This window comes from Corvus moneduloides, chromosome 3 (assembly GCF_009650955.1).
Source record: "Corvus moneduloides isolate bCorMon1 chromosome 3, bCorMon1.pri, whole genome shotgun sequence".
NCBI lineage: Eukaryota > Metazoa > Chordata > Aves > Passeriformes > Corvidae > Corvus > Corvus moneduloides.
The window spans coordinates 85,202,478-85,226,227 of record NC_045478.1 but is presented as its reverse complement, the minus strand read 5'-3'; the positions used below and the strand labels follow the sequence as shown (position 1 = coordinate 85,226,227).

Below are 23,750 nucleotides of genomic sequence, written 5' to 3'. Positions count from 1 at the left end.
TCCTCTCACAATAAATGCTGGTATTCAGCAGGGAGCAAAGGGATGGATTTACGTGCTAACCCTAAGCGGAGTTATCTGGGAGCTTTTTTGTTAAGTCGTTAAACACAGAAAAAGTGAGATCCCACTTTCTGATTCCTCAAAGCACAGACCGCAACCAGAGCCAGTGTTTGTCTTATTATATATTGTATTATTATAATAGGGATTGGCAGCAACATGTCAATTCTATTATTTTACAACTTCTTTAGTGCTACATATGTCTCTCTGCAGTCAGTCAAAAACATAGTCACAGCATTATTAGCCACTAGATCATGAAGGAAGGAAGGAAGGGAGGGAGGGAGGAAGGAAGGAAGGGAGGGAGGGAGAGAGGAAGGAAGGAAGGAAAGGAGGAAGGAAGGAAGGGAGGGAGGGAGGAAGGAAGGGAGGGAGGGAGGGAGGGAGGAAGGAAGGAAGGAAAGGAGGAAGGAAGGAAGGGAGGGAGGGAGGAAGGAAGGAAGGGAGGGACGGAGGGTGGATGGTTCGTCCCATCAGGAGGAGCTTAGCAGCGGAGTGGAAGTGACCTCACTCCCGGGACAGCGCCGGGATCCAGTCAGCGCTGGAGCACCGGCGGCCAGCCTGGGCGCGCCTCGCGAGCAGCCAATGGCAGGGGCGGCGCCGCTTGTTGTCGCCCCGTGAGGCGGCTGCGCCCTGGGCTCGGTGCCGCCGCCGCCGCCGCCGCAGGAGGGACCCGGGAGGCCCCAGGCCCCGGTGCCCGCTCGCCCCTCGCCGCCCTCACCGGCCCCGCAGCCCCCGCGGAGGGCGGGGAGATGCAGCCCCCGGGCGCTCAGCAGCCGCCGCTCTACGCGCCCAGCAGCGGGGACTTCACCTTCGTCTCCTCGGCGGACGCCGAAGGTGAGCGCGGGGCCGCGGGTAAGGCCGCGCTCGCTGTCCCGAGACGAGGGCTGTTCCCGGGCCGCAGAGACAGGAGGGGCCTTCCTTGCCCTCCTTCACGCCGCCCCCGCGGTTGGTGTCGTGGCTGGAGGCGGAGCGGGGTGGCCGAGGTGGCCGCTGCCCGGGGGCCGCTGCCGCGGGTGCGCCCCGCTGCCGTGTCCGCGTCACGGGAGCACCAGCGTGGCAGAGGAGGCCGTGCCGCTCCGCTTCCCGGCTTCTCTGAAAGCCGGAGCCGAGCTTGTCCCGGCGGCGTGACATAACCGTGACCCCTCTGTCACTGCCCGCTCCTCTGGCTCCCGCGTTGCTGCAAGCCCACTTTGGTGTCTTACCGAAGATTGTGTCGTGTGTTCACGTTTGCTGTAATGTTGAGCCAAAGCGTCTGCGCCGTGTCTCATTGCAGCACAGTCATGAAGGAGAAAAAGAAGCTGTGTATGTAATTTAGGGGGTGGAGTGGGCCCCCTGCCAAACTGCTGCACAAATAGCAGTGGTGTACCAGCATGCCGTGAAGATGTGCCTTAAAGCTTCAAAACTGAACATACGGGAGTCAACATCGTGCAAACTTATTTCGGTGGAGAATGATCTTTAGGGCTCTACCCATTTAAATAACAAGGATTATACTTTCATGTATGTATTTAGTTACTCTTGTAATTGTGACTAGGGAATCATATAAATCCTTACTCATGCGTCCCACCCTGGAAAGGAATTGCTGAAGTGGAGAAGTTACTGTAGAATACCTGTTCTTTATTTACGGTCTTTCTGAAAAGAAATACAAGTCAACAGTACAGTCATGGTTCTGGGGTTTATTGTTGCTGGGGGGTTTTGCTTGTTTTCCTTTCGTTTGTTTTTCTTCTTCACCTTGGCCTGAAAAAGGATCCATGTACCTCTGAGCAGAAGCTCTCTGCTTTTTGCTCTGGAAGTATTTGTTGGGCAATGCTGAACCCAATCCAATACAGCCACCTTTCCGGTAGGTTGTGTTGAATCGCACTTAGCTCTGTGTTTTTTACAAACACAAGAAGGTGTGATCTCCTGCCTGTTCAGGTGTAGTCCTGTCCTCAAAGTACCCTAGCAAAGAAAAACATAAGCAAAGTTAAACATCTTGATATTTTAAAGTTAAAATTCTACGCATTGCACTCTAATTTTTACATGTTTCCCAAATCTTGATCCATATGAAAAAAAAAAAAAAAAAATGCTGTTCTGTTTCCCCATCTTATTTCTGTGGGAGGTAGGAGCTGTATGAAAGAAAGCTGGAGAGATGTTCACAATTAGGTCACCAGACATGGTAGAAAGAGCAGACTGGGGTTTTGCTTCTTGGACTGCTTTTTCAAGATTAAGAGTCAAGACTGTTTTGAAAGCTGGTTTTCTACAATGCTTGGTTGAAATGAGGTGTCTGAGAGACCTTGGTTTTGCTTCTGTGGTGTTCAGCCTGAGACAGTAGCAGTGAAGGCACCCAGGCTCTCCCTAGGAACCGTCAGTGTCATCAGTTCTTGGCAGATTTTCCAGCACCCTGTTGCCCTGCTGTTAAAAATCTCATTCAAAGCAGCGTGCAGAAGAGGTGGTGACCAGTCCCTTTTCCCCTAGGTTTCTGCAGCTTTGTCTTGCAAAAGAGACTTAAGATCATGTTAACAGGTTTTATAATTCAAAAATGTGGCTGCAGGTATTCATTGACTTGCTTACGAGTTTCCATGCCTTAGGATGGATTGTTAGCAGTCCCTGAGAAAGGAGAAATACTTGGGTGGTTGGACTGCTGTGTTTGCTTCTTTTGTCAGCTGTATTTATGCATAGAGTAGCAAAAACCTCTCCTTGCAAAAAAAGTGTTATGTTGTAGCAGAAACAGATATTTCTTAATGACATAAGGGTCCCAGAGTCAAGAGAAAACTTCTGAGGCTTCAACTTGATGCCCAGGCATTAATATTTTCCTTTTTTCCTCCCTCTGTAAACAGCAGAGGAAGGCTTTGCTAGAGTCTGGTGAGAACAGTGTATGCATGCTGGGACTGAGAAGAGCAACAAGAAATTCCTGCCTTAGGTTACGATGATCTTTACAAGGGTCCTGTGCAGATGGTGTTCCAAGAATCAAAGGAATGGATCAGTAATTCTCACGATTATGAAATAGTTGAAAGGCATTTATGGAGAAGCTTGAATCTGAGTGGCCTAGCAAGCTGCTCTGGGAAGGAGAATTCTGTTGAACTAATTGCAATACTGAGTGATCAGTGAACACTTAAGACACGTTGGCTGAAGACATTGAGATTCTGTAACTGTACAAATTTTGTTCCTGTAAAATTATGTAATATTTTCCAAGAGGATGTTGCAAATGTAATCTACAAATATGGCCTGATGTGCCTCTGTGAGTATGTGTTTCAGAAGTATTTGCTGTAGTTAGGTGTTTTGGGAAATTTGTGCTGAGGAGCTTTAATGTGTGAAAAACACACCACAATGAAAAGGCAAAAAATATTTTCTGTGGTGAGGCGAAAAGTTGTTGGATGAGAAGAGAGTTTTTATTTCTCAATATATTTATAGTAAGCTTGTACAAAATATTTACACATTTCTGTTTGGATTTTTCCTTCTTAGCAGATAATGGAAATCCATTATTTCCAAAAGGAATAATTATTCACTTCTTATGTATCTTTTTCTTTCTTCAAGTTGCTTCATTTATTTTCCAATACTATTTTTTATTCTCCATCTGTATATAACTGAATAAAATGAGAAAAAAATTGATATTTATTGGTGATTTTGACACAACCAACCAGAACACAGAGAAATTACTCTTTTTTTTGCTTAGTATTGTGGCAGAGCAAGATCGTAGTATATCATAGAGAACTTGTATTACTTATTATTGTCCAGAGCCTCAGGATCTCTGGTAGCATTCCTTCTCTAACATTTTCAGCTGTATTAAAGGCAGGCTACAAATTAAAACATCTTCAAATGTTTTCCTTTTATGAAAAATTTGGCATAAAAGCAGAGAGTGGTTTTGGCTGAAACAATGCCTCTATAAAAAAATGAGCTCCAAAAGAGGTAGAGTATGGTCAGAAAAAAATGATGAATAATCCACAATTTATAGCATGTTGAGGCTCTCCTTAGTTCTCTCTTTTTGTGCCTTTAAACACTTAATGATTAGGCACAAATGGAAGCCTTTCTGTCATACCATAACACTGCATCATAAAACAAGAGTCCCATCTAAAAGCTAAAACCTGGTCATTTGAGACCTAACCCAACATTGCTACTATTGCAATAAAACCACAAGTACACTTTCAAATTATGTATCTGTGAAAGCATAATTTTATTTTATAACTTTGAATGTTTTATGGTGATGACCAACACATGTAGCTTCATATGTTTGTTGTTTATCTTCCAGTACTTTTAATATCAAATGGTTTTGGCAAGACTTAAAAAGGTCTATATTTTTCTTCCTTTTTCTTTAGATCTTAGTGGCTCCATAACAACTCCAGATGTTAAGCTAAATCTTGGAGGAGAATTCATCAAAGAATCTACTGCAACTACATTCCTAAGACAGAGAGGATATGGCTGGCTTCTGGAAGTGGAAGATGATGACCCAGAAGATAACAAGCCACTCCTGTATGTTGCAATTATTTTTGGGTATCTATCTTTATTAGCTGTGTAGGGGAAAAAAAACAACTTGTAGTCTTGCATTGTCCCCCAGCCTTGTGCTGTGCCTAGAATTCTGTTTGACAAATTATTTGACCAATGAGTGTTTTCTGGTGCAAGAATGGAAACATTGTTTCTCATTATGGGCTTTAATCTCTATAAGTATAAAGCTTATATGGTTTTTCTGCTTTTATCTGTTGATCTTGGTTTAAAAAAATGAGACTGTATTCTTTGTATCTTTTGCATTCACGTTTCTTGATATTGTGAAATAATCAAAGGCTAAGACAATCCTGTGGGAAGATTCCTCTTAAGTGAATCTCAATCATTTCTGTCAGTTATTCTGAAGCAAAAGCATTGTGAATCATGATTATTACAGTAGGGATGTTAGAACCAAGGTAGCGCAAACTTTATAATCTTTGATGCTGCCTTTTACTCTAAAGCTAGATTAAAAGGATGCTAGTGCTGAAAGACAATGACCTCCTTAAAACTGAAAGTCTTGCGTCCATTGTTCTGTTCATAGAAACATGGTTGGCTGAAGAAAGTTTGTATCTTGAGGTTACTACACTGTGAGTCAGGCAGCCTGGTCCTTGTTCTGCATCTAAGCAATTTCATTTTCAGTGTCTCAGTGTTTTTCTGTGAATTAAACATAATGATGCTTTTAAAAATTGGAGTGAGACAGAGAGTACTCTGGAGAACTCAGATGAGAGTGTTGGGAGACAACAGGTGTCTGGAGAGCTTAATAATGACAGTGCTACTTGAGAAGTGGTTTAAGTTAAAGTGTGCAGAAGTAGCTCCTTCTGTGCATAAGTCTGTTTTGTAAACCCCAGACTTTTAATTAAGAAACAGACTGGTGTAGTGAGGTGACAACATAGGAATTCTGACTTTTGTGTAATTTTGTTGTTTTGATTATTCCCAGAAACACGTGCCATAATGAATTCTTGCTATCTGAATCCTATTAAGGATTGAAAGAACAGCAGCCTGTTAAGGGCAGTTCACCAATGCAGTGCTACTGTGCGAATGTTTTGTTCAATAAAGTGAGACTATTTTTTTAACTTTCTCATTGGGCAGCCTTACTCCAGACACTTGTTTCCTGATACAGCTGCCATCACTTTCAGGTGAGGTAGCTGTCAGCTTCATACAAAAGATTTATTCACATGAGGAACTGTCAGAAGCCCTAGACAATGCCAAAGAATTCTTTCTATACAGCCAATATTTGTGTTGCACAGTCTTCAGAGTAAGGTATAGGGATGCTACATCCTTTTTAGAGAAGTGGTGAAAGATAGATGCTTCTAGTCTATTCCTTAGATTCAGGGTTGGTTAAAGAACAATTTTTGTTACTTAGTCACCACTTAGTAATACCACTTTTGAAGTAGCTTCAGTAATAGTAATCCAAAAATTACCTTGAGGGACTGAATTAGCAGTATTTAATTATTTTTTTTTAAAGAGAAATTGTGGTGAATCATGTCTTTGCATTTATTTCTCACTTCAGCTTTTCTGAAGAAAAAGCCGAAAAACCAAAGCCTTGGATAAAACCTTCATGAATGGACTTAGGATATTAAATATTCTACATTTTTCTTCACTGTGTACTTAAATATAGAGCAGTATATCTGCTGGAAGTCTCTTGCAACTCTTCAGAGCTCCTCAGTCATGGCTGAGGTTCTGCACATAAAGAAATGGAATTGCCCATTACTTGGGAAGTCTGATTCCTTCCCATTATGCTAGGACAGTCAGGGCAACATGGACCAGTTGGGAGTCTCCTGGGCAGACGAGTCTTCCTGCCAATTTGTATCTGCTTTCAGAGAGTTTGTAACAGGAAGCGGGAATGCAATGAGAGAAGGGCGAGATCTGTTGATACATACTGCTGCTAGTTCAAGTGACCTCGATTTATTTTACCCATATTGGAAACAAGCTAGAAATTAAACAGTTGGCATAAGCTGATCTGTTGAAAACTACTGTTGTTGAAGGAAATTAAGCTCCATTTTCTTTTAAAAAAATTGGTTTTATGTGATGTATTTGGAACGGTTTAATATTAGTGAATGTAATGGTATTCTTGCAGAATTTAAAATAAAATGTTTTCATAGTAAGTGTGCTTGTGGCAAACTGCTTGGCATAGGAATACACGGACATTATGTGTGCACATCTTTGAATTTGAAGTAGTTACAGTGATAGAAACATGTCACCTGTCCTCGTGTGTCAGAAAAATAGACCTCCTGTCTTAATGCAGACTCTCAGGGTATCACAGAATCATAGAATTGTTTGGGTTGGAATGGTTGACCTTAAAGATCATCCCGTTCCAACCCTGCTGCCTTGGGCAGGGACACCTTTCACCAGTCCAAGTTACTCAGAGCCCCATGCAGCCTGGTCTGGGTATGCTGTGTATGTTTTCTGTTCTCAGTCATGTAGTTTGTTTTTGAGTGACTAAATAAATCTAACTGTGTCCCACCAGTTACTGAATGTGCATGAAGGTATGGCCTTGCTTTACTGTGCACAAACTGTTCCTCTGTAGTCATGGCCTCAGAAAGCCTTGTGGGTGACAGGAGACTTGCTCTATAAACCTACTGTTTGCCCCTGTACTTACTTTTTTAGGTCTGTTTCATTACTGTGGTGTATAGTAATGCTCACTTGCTTTACAATTTCAGGGAAGAACTCGACATTGATCTGAAGGATATTTACTACAAAATTCGATGTGTGTTGATGCCTATGCCATCTCTTGGGTTCAATAGGCAGGTAGTGAGAGACAATCCAGACTTTTGGGGTCCTCTGGCAGTTGTCCTCTTCTTCTCAATGATTTCATTATATGGACAATTTAAGGTAGGTATAAATCTTCTGACTAAAATGAAATCTGAACTAAATTTGGGGATGTGATTGCTAAGCAATTTGCATTCTTACGTAGGTAGAAAGTCTTTTTTTCACATACTAATGTGGGGCATTTCAAGTGCTGTTTCTCAAGTTAATATGTAGAAAGACAGCATTTAGGAATGTATTAAATAGCCCACGGATAAGTTAATCATGATGAAATGTCAGGTTTGTTTTTATACAGTAAAACAAAGGAAAGATGTGGTTTCTAGAAGAACCAGATTGATACTGATGGGTTTATAGTCATATTAGTGAATCTTTCCATTTTAATTGTAACCTTTTGTTAACTTGCTTTTTATTACTAAAAAATGTTACCAAAAAGCATTTGTTTGGATGCCATGAATTCCAATTTCCTGACAAATAAAGCTGCTTATTTAATTCATACTATATGACTGCTGTTATCTGGTATATTTAATCTTCATTAGTGACATTTGCTATTTTGTCCTCCCTGCTCAGTTACAATCAAGTAACTTTCCTCTGGTCAAAAATTCCATAATTCCTTTTGAACTCCAGGGTGAATAGCTACTCAGAGGCATTGTGCATATTTAATTGATTTCCATAAACTGTTAGATTTTTTCTTTATGTTCTGGTTAAAATAAAGAAGTGTTATCATTTATAGTAACAATTTGAATGTAAGCCTAGGTGCTCCTGCATTGGAAGTCTTTATGACTAAATGTGTGGTTGCAGTTGTTTTAAATGTGACCAAGTATGGCAATAAGCCATATGTAAACTAGCAGAATGTGCTTATGCAAGGATTTGTGTGAATGGTGGAATAAAATCATTCCCTTTGGACCTCTGGCTTCAATATGGTGTACCAAATGCTGACTCAGAATTCACTCTCAGTATCCTGTCTCCATGAGGCTTGAAGTGAGTAGACTAAACCACTTTATTGTTCAAGTCTTCTGGGTGAACCGCTCGCCTGCCTCCTTGGCAAAGCAAGGACCATTCCTTGACCCTGTGACAGATGAACCACCTCCTGCAGTTTGTGTATCTCCTGTACAGGAACACTGGGCCTAATGTTTCTTAGGAACAGTGGGTTTACCATATGGATGCAAGAGTGCTCTTATATGTATGAGGAGGGAAAGCTAGCAGCTAGCAACAGGATGACTGACAGCAGCTGGACACATGAACCCAAAGGTGGGCTCTAAGCTGGGGAGAGATGTGCACTCCTGCTCTAAGACTTTAATCTGGTCCTCTTCTTTTAGACAGTGGAGGAAAGCAGGAAGTAAAAGGAGGCCATGTGCTATTTTCACAAATAGCATAAAGCCACTATATTTTTTTTCGTTTTTATCTGATTTTCCCTAGTTCATTCTTCTGGAAATCTGGAACTTTTAATTAAGCAAAGTATTGAACTGAGTACTGACTTAATTTTTTAAGTTCAGTCATTGTATGTTTGGAAATACAGAGACTGGACTTAGACTGTTTCCTTCTAAAAAGGCATTTCAAAAAGGAGAGCTTTACTTCTAGTCCTTGCAGTGGCTCAACACCAAAACCAGTTAATTTGAAAGTTCTGTTAAGCTAGAGAATGATTTTAGGATTTCTTCTGTAGTTTAAGAGCATAACTATGAAAGAAGCAAGAAAAAATAACAACAGACTTGGTCCCAGGAATCTGAGGCTCTTTATTAAGTTGTCATCATCATCAGGTTCCATTGAGAATTAAAGTCCTGTGTCTTCTGAGCGTTCTCAGTTTGAGTAAAGAATGAAGTGGCATCTTTATAGGTGAAAGAAGAATTCCAACTCCTTATATTGGTGGGGCTGACTTAAAAACTGTCTGAGCCCATATTTTGTAATAGATGAGATGTGAAGGCATTTAGGGTAGTTTTAACTTCCTATTCCTGCTACAGTAGTTACAAAATACATTGCATGTACACCAAATTTACCATTAATGTGATTCTGTAAATGTAACCTCTGAACTTTATTTGCAAATTGCATTGTGTTACTGAACACTATTCTTGCCACAATTCAGAATTCAGTTTTCATAATAAAATCCTTGACTGCAGTGAAAACGATTATGAAAATGGATTTTCCTTTTTCACAATGACAATTACTCATACAAATGAATTGTTTTTTATCTCTTAAGGTTGTTTCTTGGATTATAACTATTTGGATATTTGGATCCTTGACAATTTTTTTACTGGCCAGAGTTCTTGGAGGAGAAGTAAGTACCTGTATGTGAAAAGGATGTAAAGGGAGGTAACGTAAAGTCTCTTGACTATGTTTTTCAGCAGTAGTTGGGTTTTCATAGTGCTTGGCTTTGGATCTTGTAGTCAGCTAAGAATGGATGCAGTTGCTAAGTCAACATTTCGGGTTCTCAGTCTCCAAAATAAAATCTGAAATTCAGATATCATCATCTAATCTCTCTGTGCAAGGGATTGTGCACTTGGAAGTGATGAACATTCTGGAAATTTGTACTATGAGTCCCAGAAATTCTACCAGCTTCCTGTGATCCAGAACTGAAGTCAATTTTTGAGGGAGAAATGCTTTCAAGTTTTTGGTCACTGGGCTAAATGGGACCTTTTTTTTTCAAATGGGGAGCTAACAGCAGTTAGATGTCCTTGTGTGTAAAGCACCTGCCAGTGTTTGTTTTCGACCCTGGCCTGATGCAGTTCAAACCCATTAAAGTATGAAATCCAGTGCATGTTTCTCAACTGCAGAGCCAGCTGGAGTTGTGGCCTGCATCCCTTCCTCCAGCTGCTTGCACCAGCAGGGTTGGAATAGCTGCTTGAGCTGTTTCCAAATTGAGTCATTAAGTGATTCAGGTGTAAACAACAAAAAATGACTTAGAGCAAGGCCCACAGACAGCTACAGTGGAACAGTCAGGAGGATAGAACTTCTTAAAATGGATCTGCAGCATAAAATGCATTTAACTGTGTCATGGAGAACTAAATATTCAGTGATGCTTGATTTCTATACTTTTACTATGGATATTGCATTAATGATGCACCAGTGTTGCAGAGGTCCTATGTTATTTACTTTAAACTTTTTAGATTTTCCTTTTAATCATAATTGTTAGTCTTCTTGTGTGAATGCTGCTTTGAAGGAAAAATGTTTTATAAATGTGATTGCATGGCATTTCTGCATATCCACACAGTCCAGATGCCCTTAAATCAATCTGGTTTGCAGCTTAAAATGTGGAATTACCAGAATGTATAAACTGGAGAAAAAGTATAGGCTAGCAGAGCTGATTGTGAAGGATTATCATCCACAAGAAAATGCTTAAAAGATGCCACTATTTCTCCTGTTAAATCCAAGAAGCCTAGCTGTGCACAGGAACATTTCAGACCATAGTAGGGGAAAATCACACATTTCCTTCTGAAGCTAAAAGTAGTTATGGAAGTACTTGGAACAACTCTGTTCGAGGTAGTGACAATAAATTGAAGCTGGAAATCAGAAGAATTCTGTGCCTTACAGGGATCGAGTTTCAGGTGACACCAAAAGCATTCATGTACTTTATGTATTTATTTATGTATAATGGATATGAGTATGTTAATGCAGAAATTATGTCTTTACTGCTTGGGACAACTAGGACTACAGCTGGTCCTTGAGAGGTCTGTTACAGTTCTATGGTCCTGGGTATCATATGTAAATGTTTCCTTTGAAAGTGATCATTTACAGTGTTTCAGTAAAGAAAAAAAAAAAGACAACGTATTTCTAAGGTTCAGCATACAACACCAGTTTTTATACTACCAAGCCTCCGTTAGCGGAAACTTCATGAGTATAACACATTATAATTGTTATTCATAGTGTTATAACAAGAACTAATTGTATTTGGTGACAGAGATTGAGTACTGCACAGCTTATTTTTGTGTGCTTGAAAATTTCAGGTTGCTTATGGCCAAGTTCTTGGTGTAATAGGATATTCCCTACTTCCCCTCATTGTCATAGCACCTGTACTTTTGGTGGTTGGATCATTTGAAGTTGTTTCTACCCTAATAAAAGTAAGTTCATATCATCTATTGAGAATTGTTTAGTTATTTTTACGTCACTTTCTTAACACTTCAAGTAATCTGTTCAGGAAAACATAATGATGTGTCAAAATTTTCATAACTACAAAGTGAGCTCTGTGATCCTTTTGGTTAGTGTGGTGGAAAGTGAATGTCGTTTTAAATGCTCCTTTTGAGTGCTTGGGCATATACAGTGCTGTTGCTATAACAACACCTGTTGTTACTAGGCTAGCTTGTATTTAAGTATTTTACTGTGCTCTAATAGTTGCACTACAAAAAAACCAGGATTCTCATTTTGAGAAGAGAATGCATAATAAAACCTCAGAATGAAGAATCTGAAAATAAGCTGTTCTCTCCCTTCCCCCATCGTCCAGTTTATTTTTAGTCGCTGCAGCATGAATATGACGTTAGTCATTGTTCTGAGACCTCCCTGTAGTGGTAGCAGTACAAAGCTCTCGATACCCTTTGCAGACAAGGTAAAGATTGTTCTGATTTAGAGATGGGGAAGGTATGGCACAAAGAATAACCTGCCTGATACCACCTGCTGCTGGACACCTTCTATGGAACCAGCAACATTCCCTAAAAGATCCCAGGATGACATAACACTCTTCAACACTTCCAGTACTTCTTAAAACCCTTTTAATAGCCTTTGAAGTTACTGCTGAGTCTGGGAAGCTTAACTGATAAAATTCTGTTATGAGATAAGCTGTTCACTTTCTGGGGGTTTTGTTGCTTTCATTGTTTCTGTCCTTTTAGCTTGCTGGTAAACAGTATAATTGAAATACAACTAGAGTGTATGATAAATAACAAAATTGCTGTATTTGTGATTTGATAATTTGCAATTACTGATAAACGATAGTCAGAGAGTAAATCATTAACTTGCCAGTTAACTAATATATAACTTCAAAATAAATATATGTTCATGAAACCTCTGTTATTTGACTACTACTAACAGCCTTATGTTAACTTCAGGGTGAATCTCTGCAAGGTTCTTATCTTTGCACCACTAGTATGAAAATGCATTACAAGCCCCAAATGGCCAAAACTACTTGGGCTGTGACAAGTACTACTTCTTAATGGCTGGCTCTGTATTGTATTGAGAGAAGAAGTGATTTTTACTGTGGTATTTGGAGAGACTTTCTTGTGGTGTCAGCTAAGACTCTTCATCTTCTTTTTCAGTTGTTTGGAGTCTTTTGGGCTGCATACAGTGCTGCATCATTACTAGTTGGAGAAGAATTCAAGACCAAGAAACCCCTTCTAATTTATCCAATCTTTTTATTATACATTTATTTTCTGTCCTTGTATACTGGGGTGTGATCTAGTGTAAGATGTGGCCAGAAACCGTATTTCAGTCACTTGCAGACTGATAATGTGTAAGATTAAGAAGGCTGGAGATAATACAAGTGACTGTTTTGAATCCAGTTGTCAAGATGTTTTAAGATCGAAGAGCATATTTGTGTATATTATTTAATGAAGCAATTGTAGCTATATAGATTTGTATCAAAGTTCTAGGTTTGTTTAAGACTCTTCAGATTTTAATGAACAAAATAAAAGGACCTTGTGTTTTATAACAAAGCGTAGCAAAACTGCAACTCAATACCTGTGCCAAAAGCACTGGGACCAGATTACTATATTCAAGAATTAAAAATGAGGAGTTAACTGTTAACAATCTCAAAGTGCAATTTTTCTTTTGAGCTTAAACACAGCTGTCTTTTTCTGGCACAGCAAATTCTGTAGATAATATATATTTATGAAACAGTCCTGATTGTTCACAGAATAGTCTGTATAATCAAGACAAGAAGATACTACTTTTAATTTAGTGCCTCAATTACTGTGATTTGGCTGTTGAGTTTTTATAAATTCCAATTTGTTTTCAAAACATGTATATACTGTGTATTTTGTATCTATGGCTTGTGTGTACCGTAAATACTCCTTGGTTAAGGATGTATATTGGGTTTTTAAAAATAGAAGATAAAAGTATTTGAAGTTTTCATTTACTATCTCTGACCAAAGGAGCAAGATATTTACTGCGTGACATAATTAATTAAAATGCATATTTAGAGAATCAAATTATTTTACTTAAAAGTATAAATTTACAGAGAAATGGGTGAACACCTTTCTCAACTCTAGTGCTGGCTTAATGTTGGAGAAAAAAAAGATGATCTATCAAATTTGTGTGATCTTTAAACAATGTTATTTTATGATGACAAAATAAAAATTTTGCTTCCCTAACTATGTTTTACAACATCTTGCTCTGTTTTGCTTTTAATAGCATGGTATTTAACATGCATCCTTTTTTTTTTCTTGCACCAATACTATTAATCCTTTGTAAAGAGAACTAAGAAAGATTTGGAAGGCCAGATTCTCCCTCCACTAAATAAGGCAGAGTTACAGCCTTAGTAACAGTTAGAGTCTTGCTAATTTTGACTCTCCAAGGATTATGTAATAATGTGATGACATGTTAAATATTTCCTGTGTACTGTGTTGATTGCTTATATAATGGTCCTTATGGTAATATTTCTTCACAAGGGAAGTCCACTGAAGTTCACTTTGCATGGTACTAATATAGGCATTTGCAATCTTCAGTATTTGGTATCAACACATAGCTCTGAAGTTTCTTTTTTTTTTTTCTGGTAACAGAAAAAAAGCATTTCCCGTGCTCTGCCCCCTGCCCTTTTTTTATTGCTACAAATTAAAATCAGCCATGACAAGGTAATAGCAAGGGCTGTCTTCGATCCCTGATGGACATATTTCCATAGCAGAACTGGAGCTTTTCAGCTTTTTAGACTGTGTAACTAGCCATCTTGGGGACTTATTTTTACCAGTCATTACTGATGCAAAATACATAATTAAATTCCAACTCTCCCACAAACCTTTAGCTCATTCAGTCAGCTTTCCTGGCTGATGCTTGTGTTGGTTTTAAATGGAACTACTTGAAGTTAGTGCTGGACTAACTGTAGTGTAATACTTGAGCTTGTAATATATAAAAAGAGAAAAATTAGTAGAGTGATTGACATTTCACCTGATTTTTGACTTCTGAAGAAGTTGTGGTGGAATTAATGCAAAGTAGTACTAAATCAATTTATACCAGCAGCAGCTTATTTCTTACCTACAAGTGTTTTGAGAGCATTCATACCACATTCTCAAAAGAAAAAGGAAGTTACAGTGTATTTAAAAAAACCATATTAGCTTTGGAATCTTGCATGATAATCTGGTTTTACCTCTTCTTTTCATGACTTCTATTTCTTTTTTTTAACAGGAATATCCAACTATTGTTATAAGACTCCACCCAGCCCCTGTGAATACGTTTAACTTCCATCACCACAAAGGTGAAGGGCAAGAACACTTTTGGGTTACTAGGCTGTCGGAGAGCTTCAAGCTTAGTTCCTTCTTCCATAGTTGTTCATGAGGTGTTCTGTGCATCTGAACTATGAATATTGACAGGATGCAAGAATGTTCTATTGAGTGTCCAATTGCCTCCCTTTCCAGTAATGTTCTGTGAAATTTATAGTTGCAATTTTAACTGTTCCTTTCCACAGACTTGGCACGTGTGTAATATGCAATGTAGATATGCACTTAACATAGTACATATTTTGTACACAATTGCAGATTTGCACCTTTTAATCTTAGTATCTTTAGGGTCACTTTTTGCATATGTTGTGCGAGAAACATACAAACAGCTCTCAAATGATTCTGATAGTTTGTAATAACTTTGCATTCAACAAACTCATATTTTTAGATGAGGTGTGTGTGTAAATACAAGATGTATTTTATAAAAATTTTGAATTAAACTTGTTTACAGAACATATGAAGCTCATTTATATTTACTGACTTAATACTGAATAATTAATATTGATGCATTAAGACATGTCCATGCTCCTGTGCATGCCACCAATATATGGAGGCTATACATAGCACCAAAAGCTTTGAGGCTATAAACAAGTTTTTGTGATAATCAACACACTACTTCAGTCTGTCAAAACGGTAACTTAGAGCACATCCATCTAGCAAAAAAATTGCCTAAGATGCCTTTGGCATACCTCATTTTGGCATGGTGACATGGGTATCACCCCTTGGTGAGACATGCATTTTGGATGATCTCCAGAGAGCAGCTAGATATGTACTTGTCTTGTTTCCTCCTCTACCCATCAGACATACTCTGCTGTTTATCAGAAAAATTATGTTTACTTGAAAAGTTGATTAAATCCATTGTTGAGACAACATACAGCTTGAGATCTGCTGTAATTTTATCATTATCCTTATCCTTACTGGTGTTTAATGTTTTGCTTGAAGTACTACTTAATAAGAAGCTTAAAAGCGGCTTATTTTGCTCTCAGGACAGTTTTGATTAGCCTGGGTGGCACACATACCCATGTGGGTTTGGTTTGATTTCCTTATTTTTTTTCTTCACACATTGTATTTCTTAAAAAATTTCCCTGCTGGAGCAGCCTGTGCTAATTTGGGTCCTTCTAATAAAAGTATTTTGTAGAAAACTTTATACTTGAAAATTATCTTAAAGACCATCAGTAGCCTAAAAGCTTTGTGAAATATTTAACACGTCATTTGGATAAAATAAAGCCTGTGGCACATAATGTGTACAGGTAGGCTGAGCTATACAAATTGAATTGCTATTTTAGTGGGTGAAAAGGGGAAATCTCAACTAAATACAAGATGTTTTATTAAACTCATGTCATTTTTGAGGCACTGCTTCAGAGCAAAATGCTGTCGTGGGTGCAATGGCTCCGTGCTCCCCGCCCGGGACCAGGGACACCCTTTCCAAGGGCAGCGTGCGTTCCGCGAGGGAGCCGCGGCAGAGGCACTGTGGCTTTGTCACTCCGTACCAGCGCTGAGGCCACTTACACTGGGGCTCTCTCGCAGCGCTCGGGTTCAGAAACAGAACCAGTGTCGGAGCCGGGGTATGAAACACAAATACCCGCTCCGGTTTCCCCGAGGCGGGGGGCGCCGAACTCGCTTGCCCGCTTATGAGCCAGCTTTTGTCCGAAGCGGTAACGACGCGGCAGCGGCGGGGGCCGGGAACGCCGCGCTGGGGGCCGGGAACGCCGCGCTCGGGGCCGGGAACGCCGCGCTCGGGGCCGGGAACGCCGCGCTCGGGGCCGGGAACGCCGCGCTGGGGGCCGGGAACGCCGCGCTCGGGGCCGAGCCGGGGCCGTGCGGGCGCGCGGGGGGCGCGGTGAGCAGTGCGCACGCGCGCGCAGCGGGGAGTAGCGCAGCCCCGCCCCCGCCCCGCCCCTCGCGGAGCCGCTGCTCGCCCCCGCCCCCCCCGGGCCGCCGCTGCTCGGTTCCGCATCCGGCGCGGTTGTGTCACTTCCCGCTCACGCGGGCGCTCTCCCTTTCCCCCTCTCCCCGGACCCGGATGGTGACTGGCGGCGGCGGCTCCAGGGACTGTCAGTGAGCGGCTCTCCCCGGGCCTCTTGTCCTGAGGGCGGCGGCGGCCGCGAAGATGGCTGCGGCGGCCTCCTGCTCCTCGGCGGCGGCGGCGGCGGGGCCCGGTCCGGGTCCGGGCTCCTGCGAGTGGCTGCTGCTGCGGGACGGCTGCCTGCGCTGCGACGCCGACGGGCTCTGCAGCCTGTGCTACCACCCGGCGCTCAACGCCATCCTGGCCGTGACCGCGCGCGGCGCCATCAAAGTCATCGACGGCACCTCGGGGGCCACGCTGCAGGCGTCGGCGCTCGGCGGTGAGCGGGGAGCGGGGCCGCCGCGGAACAGGTGTCGTGGAGGGCCAGGGGAGCCTCGGGAAGGAGCGCCCGCGCTCGGCTCGGGCCCTTGGTGCCGGGAGGTCCCCCGGCTCTTTGTCACCCCTTTTTGTTTTTGTGGCCTGAACGGCCTCCCCTGCCCGGGGAGGTGGTGGAGTCGCCGTCCCTGGAGATGCTTATGGAGAGACTGGACGTGGCACTGAGTGCCATGGTCTAGTTGACGTGGTGGTGTTTGGTCGTAGGCTGGACTCAGTGAATCTCAGAGGTCTTTTCCAACCTAACTGAGGCTGTGATTCTGTGTTCCTACTCTTTGTGGCAGAGATACTCATGTAGACAGCGCCGAGGCGTTTTATTTCTGTAAAACATATTGGCATCGTTATTAAAAGATTAAGTGGGGATGGAAGGCTGCGATGTAGAGGGTTGTATTTTTTAGTTTGGGTTTTGCAGGTGGTGGTGTGGATCACGTAACGTTGAACCTTCCAAAGGTTTAGAAGCAGCATGTTAGGCAGGACAGGCATAGCTCTAGTCCTTATTGATATGTGATACTGTATTAATTTATTTATTGAGCCTTACTCTGTTTTTTTAAGAAGGTTTACTGCTTAAAAGTGTCATTTGTTCTATGGCTTAAAACTATTTAAGATCAGAATCCTTCATGAAGTTACTTGGTGATATGTTTTTGTATGTATTTGGATAGTTCCTCAGGCTGTTGACTGTCTTGGCTGTCTCTGGCGGTAGTAACCATATCCCTGCTATTATGTTCAGGAGGCATGATTGTGTACTGGCTTTGTGGAGGGTTAGACTGTAGCATCTCCATAACTATGAAGCAACTTCATTTGTTGATCATTAGTGTTTTTGCACTGTTAGTAAACTGGCTGCTCTGTAGAAAAAGATCCATATGCCATTAACAGTTTTTGTTCCTTGTTCATTAATGGCTTTTAAATTGTGGCACTTGTCAGAGTATTGGTGGTGGGTAGGGTTGTCTCCTTGTGAGTCCCGCCCTTGGAATAGAAAGATAGGCTTCTTACCAGTTGTGTACATCCATGTTCAGGTTCTCCTTGCAGTTTTGTCTTGCTAATAAGATGTTGCTTTGCTGAGTGGTGGTGGTGAAAGGTTGTTTGCTGCCTGGACATGGTACAGTAATGCCAAGAACTGCATGGGAATGCCATAGCTTAGGCAGTATGTACACTTTCACCTTGAAAACCAGTAACTGTATTGCAATGTCAAACTGAAGAGTATGGGACAAAAATTGCTGATTTCCTTTCATAACTCAAAGTTGGTACATTGGATGTAAAGGTTAAGCATTTGGGGCAATTGAAAAAAAAAAACAAAAGGTTTGTGGAATTATTAAGAAGGTGTCAGCTGCTTTTGTTGTCAATTGCTTGCATGGAGAATTAGGGTCTCGTGTGATGTTTCCTGCATTGTTCAGGATTCAGATCACTCTGCTTCTGTTATTCCCTTCTACCATGTTGTCTCCTAAAGTGCTTTTTTTATTAATAACTTTCTTTTCTTTAAGCTATTGCAGGAATTTTATAATTGCTTTTAAGTTGCAGATGAAGAGGGCATAAATAGAGAACTTAATTTGTAATTGGCTGTCGGTGTAGGAGATGTTTAATTCTCAGATACAGAAAAGGAAGTGAACTGTAAATCAAAGTGATTCTACACTTTGCTGTGATAGAATCCTTGGAGAAGAATTTGACTCAGTATTCAAAATGCTAATGGCAATTCTCCCCTAAATAGTAACTATTTGAAAATAACATATTGCTTTGCTTCTGCTACGTACATTCAGTCATGTATACTTCCTTTAGTGTCAGTCTTCTCTGTGACAGCATGGCTGTAAAAGATGGGTTCTACTCCTCCTCACATAAAACAACAGAATTGCTTGCAATCTACCCGAATTTTATCTGTGCAGTAGAGCTGATGATTATATTACTGGAAAAAAAAAAATGGTAACCTTAGTTTAGTTTGAAGAAACTTCAGATGAATTTTCTTACAGATTTAAACTGGCATGCCTGTCAGAAATCTGGTTCATCTCAGTGGTTGGTGTCTGTTGCGGCTATTAGCAATGCTGTTCACTCTTGTTCTCTTTCTCTTCCTCCCGTCTTTGGGAGGAGAAGGAGAAGGGAGTTTAGCTGCTCTCTGATGTCTGCCTGCACTGTACAGCATGAGCTCTTTTAATGTAAGATAGTAGTAGTTGGACACTCAGACCTGTAGACCAGCTCTGCCCCTGCTCCCTCCCCTGCCATAAATGACAGGTCAAAGGATATTGTTGCTTCAGGGACTTCTGGTGCTATAACTAAAAATAGAGTCTCTAGGAATTAAAACTGCTTCTCCTGGGAGACTGCTTGTCCTCCTTGGTAATTGAGGCTGCAGGTCTTCTGCCTTGCCAAAAGATATATGTTGGACAGAAATGCTGTTGCTTGTTACCCAAAGAAAAACAAAGTGTAGCTGGCCTCTTTCTAGAAAGCAGAGCCAGGAAAAGAATCTCCTATCAAGGCGGGATAGGGGAGAAAAAGAAACACCACCAAGCCTCTGTATGTTTTGTATTTGCAGTCACAGTTCACTGCGGAAATATATATTAAGCTTTGAGCTCATTCTCTGTGAAAAGATTGAACCTGTGGAATGCTGAATGTGGTAGAGCAGTGGAGGCTGCCTTCGTTAGAACAGAAATGCAGATCGCTCTTCGGTGTGTAAAAGAGCAAGGCAGAAGATTCACAGCCAAAAGACAGTTCAGTTATAGATCGGGTCCAGACACTAGGATGTGGTCTGTGTGCTTTAGTTCCTCATGTGAACATCATTGATCTAATGTATGTGGTGATCCAGGGATTGTTCTTCTGAGCCCAGTCTGTAGGAATTCAGTGTGGATTATGGTTATTATTATACCATGTCGAATATTCAGCAGCTCTGTCTCTTGAAAGTGTGTCATCATCTTTAATCTGTTTCCAGTATGAGCCCTGTAGGCCTATTCAAAAGGACCAGGTGATCATTTGCAGCAGCCCAGAGCGCTGTAGTGCATAAAAGTAGGGGGAAAATCAGGTGACACTAACATTAAGCTCTGTCTTACCCGGTCACAAGGTTGTCCTTTCTATTCTGTCAAGACTGTTGCATGCACACTGTGCATTTCAGAGAACCAGACTGGGAGTGCAAGGAGAATTCATGTAATTTCTGGATGTTCTGCATTTCTGTTTATTTGCTAGTAGTGGTTAGTCAGGACTACTTTTGAATCTGTCATGCAAGTCTATCAAGTACTTTATTTTCCCTCTTAGATATTTAAATATTTCTGTGGTTTCAGTTTCAAGTTGAACACTGGTAGCCAAAAAGCATAAATGAGCAATCTCCAAATACAGCACTAAAGATGAGTCTTTTCCTGGGCCTCAAAAGAAGCAAACCAAAACAGCCAGCCAAAAAAACCCCTGAAGAATCTAAACAAACTTCCAGAATAGTCTTGAGTGGCTCTTTTAGTGTTCATAGAGGTGTTTGATTTATCAGTTCCTTCTATTTACAAATAAGAAAACTGCCTGAACTGGGAGAGTGCTGTGATTCCCAGAGAAGCTTGGGCAGGATTAGAATAAGAATCTAAAATGTACTGTCAGATGGACAGTGACCATCTTGAATGTTCCAGCAAGTATTTCTAGATTAGTTTGGTGTAGCAGTAACTTCAGAGCCTCTTTCGCCAAAATGCAGTGTTTTGTAGCTAAGGCCTTCTAAATTACTGTAGAGGCCCTAACAGGAATCAAAATACAGACTTCTGAATCTGTAGGGGAAGGATCTGTTCTTGGTACATATATACCAGTTCCTGCAGGGGAAACAGAGATTCTGCGTTATTATCAGAGGCCCTCAAGGGCTCTTCCTCTGTCAGAAGAATTTAGAAGTAAATAGATCCCAGCCCAGGAGGCTCACCTGTGCCAGCAAGTTCAACACCACTGCATTCCTGTCAGAGTTCCCTTTTGGGAAGTCATGTTTTTCTTTAGCTGTCTAACTTCAAATTATAGTGGCTTGGAAATCTCTCAAGGGGTATCCAGCTCTGTTTCTTTCTGATTCTTTTCCATGTGATGCAAAAGGCAAAACAAGAGGGAAAGATTCTTTTTTGCAACTTGGAAGTCATAGAGGGAATTTACGCTTCTTGTAATAATCTTTAAGGAGAAACTGTTGGGATACTATCGTCCAGTTCTACACTTATTTGAAGACGCCATCGACAGTTTCAGCTGTTTGAAGCTCAGTTGTAGTACTGCTCAAGTTCTCCTTCGTTCCTCAAAATTGGGGCGAGTTTCTTCCATCTTTTTGTTTCTTACATTCTTCTGTTCCATTATGAAACAAAGGTAATAATGAAGCCCCTTGCTTTTAATACAGAATTTCTCATCACATAGAGAATATTGTCAAATCTAGTGATCTGCTGCAGCCTACCTTGGATTTGAGCATACTTGGGTGACTGCTAATCTGGGTGAAATACTTTTTAAAGAGATAATTTCATTGATTTATATGATCTTAAGATCATTCATGAGGTGCCTTAAGCATTTGAGAAAACAGAATAGGAGAACTCTTAGATTTGAGTTCAGTGTTTTATACTAGCAGACTCTAGGCTGCTGTGAGCTCCATTTGTCTGCTACCTCAATCAGAGTATGTCAGATATCCCTTCTTACTTACCAAGCGTCTTGCCAGACTGTCAAGATGCTGTTAATTGGTATTTCCAAGCTCTGTTGAAGCACATCCGGATTATCTTCTGCAGAAGCTACAATAGAGTAAAATTAGAGATCTTTTCTTTTCACATGGCTTTAAAGGGATGTTTGCATGTGTATGCTTCATGCAGGGATTCAGAAGTTATAACAGGCAGCAATGCAGGCAATATGTTATGTTGCCATGCATGATCACGAAACATTTTTTCATTTTATTGACAGATCATTCATATCTGGACCGATGGATTCATGGCTGTCATTGCAACAGCAGTGCAATATTAAAGGCTGCAGAATGCTTTAATGTCAGATAATCAGAAATTTCCTACACCTCTGCATATGAATCTTGAAAAAGGTCTTCTGCAGGAAGATAAATCCTGAAATGCTTTGTAGTGACCTGGAGAGGAAACACTGTGCTGGGATTTGTATCAGCGATTTGAACTTTGACTTCCTGCCCTAATTGTCTCACAGGTAGTTAAGGCACTTCTCATTGATATGGAGGTTTCTCAGGGAAAAAACTGACTTTCACCTCAGTGCTGATTATTATGCAGTTTTGGTCAAGACAGCTTTTAATATGTCTATGTGATAAACCCTTCAGCTCAGATCCCAGTTATGTTGTTTACCGTGTTGTGTAAGATGTAGAAGAAACTTGGCAGAAATGTATTCTGACAGGTAACTGATAGTTCAAGTCCAAAACATTATGGAAAAAAAGCAGGTGACTCTCTGTTGGACTTAAAGTAATGAAAGCATGGAGAAGGCTTTTACTGATTGCCCAGCCTTAGTAATCTTTAAAAGCTTGAGCTTTTTACTATTCTGAACATCCTGGTGATCAGTGGTTTGGATCTAGCATACTGTCTTGTCCTAAAGTTGGTCCTTTCTGGCAGCCCACCATAATGTTAGCTGGCCCAGTAGAACCACTTTCTGAGACTTCAGTTACACTGTTTATAATTATGTTTTTTATGGTTGTTGTTGCACTGGTATCCATAACTTAAGTGAAATAGAACATCTAAAGTTTTACAAGACATAATATAAGAAAAATCTGTCCTAGATGAAGATTCACTTTAATTCTTTTTTAATAATGATTAGTTCTGATTGTTTTGGTATGGTGTTGATCTGTTATTTCAGTTTTTCTTTCCAAGTTACTTTCAAATCAGGAAACAAAGCTGTCTGTCCATCCTTTTATAAGCATTCTTTAATTTTCCCTGAACAGTGTGACATATTTCAAAAGTGTTTCTTAGGCTATCTTGAAGATGGAGGTGAGGCTTGCAATCATGTGGACTTATGGACAACCTTTGAGTGTATCAGACTGTCCCAGGTCATGTTGCGAGATAGCTTGTTGCATGTTTGTTCCAGTGGGATCAGTAACTTCTCACCATTTTTTAAAAATTTGTAAATAAAAAATTTACACATGGGTCAGTTCACTTTCCTGATGGCTCTTAAGTGATGCCACAGTATTGCTTTCTGCTGTTAGAAAGCTGTCCTTTAAATAGTTAATGCTCTCTTAATTGCACCGACTGCTTGCAGTCACCAGATGAGTGCTTGTCACCAAGTAGAGGTTTCAAGAAAGAGCAGCTATTGCTCTGAGTTCTTTCATTTTTGAAGTACACATGAATACTAACACTTGCAAGTCCTTTGCTGCCTTGTCTTTGGGAAGAGTATCAAGGTTTGGTAAGGACCCAGTGTACGCTGCTAGTGAAAAAGTAGACAGGAAGTCTGCAGAACATTTATTTTGAAGATTCCTGTGCATGTTGGGGAAAGAGCACTCCACAGATGAGGATGATAGACAATAAACATTGTGCATAACAAGTTTAAAAGTGTAAAATTATGGAAATAATAACTTATCTGTCACATCAGTATAAACAGTATTGTGTTTAAAATTTTCTTGAGGTATTTGCTAGGGCCATTCAGTGAGTATTGATAACTTTTTAGTTTGTGATTTAAGAGGGACTTTGCTTAAGGTGTCTTGAAAATTGGTAGCATTAGTGAAAACATCTAATCACAAGTGCTGGTTAATGAAGGCTTGCATAGCATATGGTCTGTCA

At 40.8% G+C, this 23,750-nt stretch overlaps 2 protein-coding genes and 1 long non-coding RNA gene across 9 annotated transcripts in view; 2 read left to right on the top strand and 1 right to left on the bottom strand.

Moving 5' to 3' along the window:
• LOC116441046 overlaps positions 1-1,359 on the bottom strand; it is a 66,744-nt gene extending 65,385 nt beyond the window's left edge. The window contains exon 1 of the long non-coding RNA XR_004238859.1: positions 1,257-1,359. This is a non-coding gene — a long non-coding RNA (uncharacterized LOC116441046). The remainder of the gene's footprint in view (positions 1-1,256) is intronic.
• Positions 570-15,139, top strand: YIPF4 (Yip1 domain family member 4). 2 transcript variants are annotated; one of them, XM_032102548.1, is made up of 6 exons: positions 570-906; positions 4,344-4,497; positions 7,167-7,338; positions 9,464-9,541; positions 11,208-11,321; positions 12,507-15,139. In XM_032102548.1, exons 1-6 carry the CDS (start codon positions 804-806, stop codon positions 12,642-12,644), a joined length of 759 nt encoding a protein of 252 aa, XP_031958439.1. In that variant the 5' UTR covers positions 570-803; the 3' UTR covers positions 12,645-15,139. The 2 variants fall into 2 exon arrangements, with proteins under 2 accessions (XP_031958439.1, XP_031958440.1); XM_032102549.1 differs by having other exon boundaries at positions 572-888.
• Positions 15,140-16,669: 1,530 nt separating this feature from the next.
• Positions 16,670-23,750, top strand: part of BIRC6 (baculoviral IAP repeat containing 6) — a 174,355-nt gene continuing 167,274 nt past the window's right edge. For all 6 annotated transcript variants that reach the window (XM_032102542.1, XM_032102544.1, XM_032102545.1 and 3 more), the window contains exon 1: positions 16,670-17,023. In XM_032102542.1, coding sequence (XP_031958433.1) covers positions 16,789-17,023 — 235 coding nt within the window. In that variant the 5' untranslated portion in view covers positions 16,670-16,788. The remainder of the gene's footprint in view (positions 17,024-23,750) is intronic.

Bases quoted from the DNA above. Each gene is read 5' to 3' on its own strand.
- YIPF4 (XM_032102548.1), top strand. From the start codon at position 804: ATGCAGCCCCCGGGCGCTCAGCAGCCGCCGCTCTACGCGCCCAGCAGC. The intron at 4,498-7,166 runs GTATGTTGCAAT...TTACAATTTCAG, and splicing joins GAAGATAACAAGCCACTCCT to GGAAGAACTCGACATTGATC. The intron at 7,339-9,463 runs GTAGGTATAAAT...TTATCTCTTAAG, and splicing joins CATTATATGGACAATTTAAG to GTTGTTTCTTGGATTATAAC.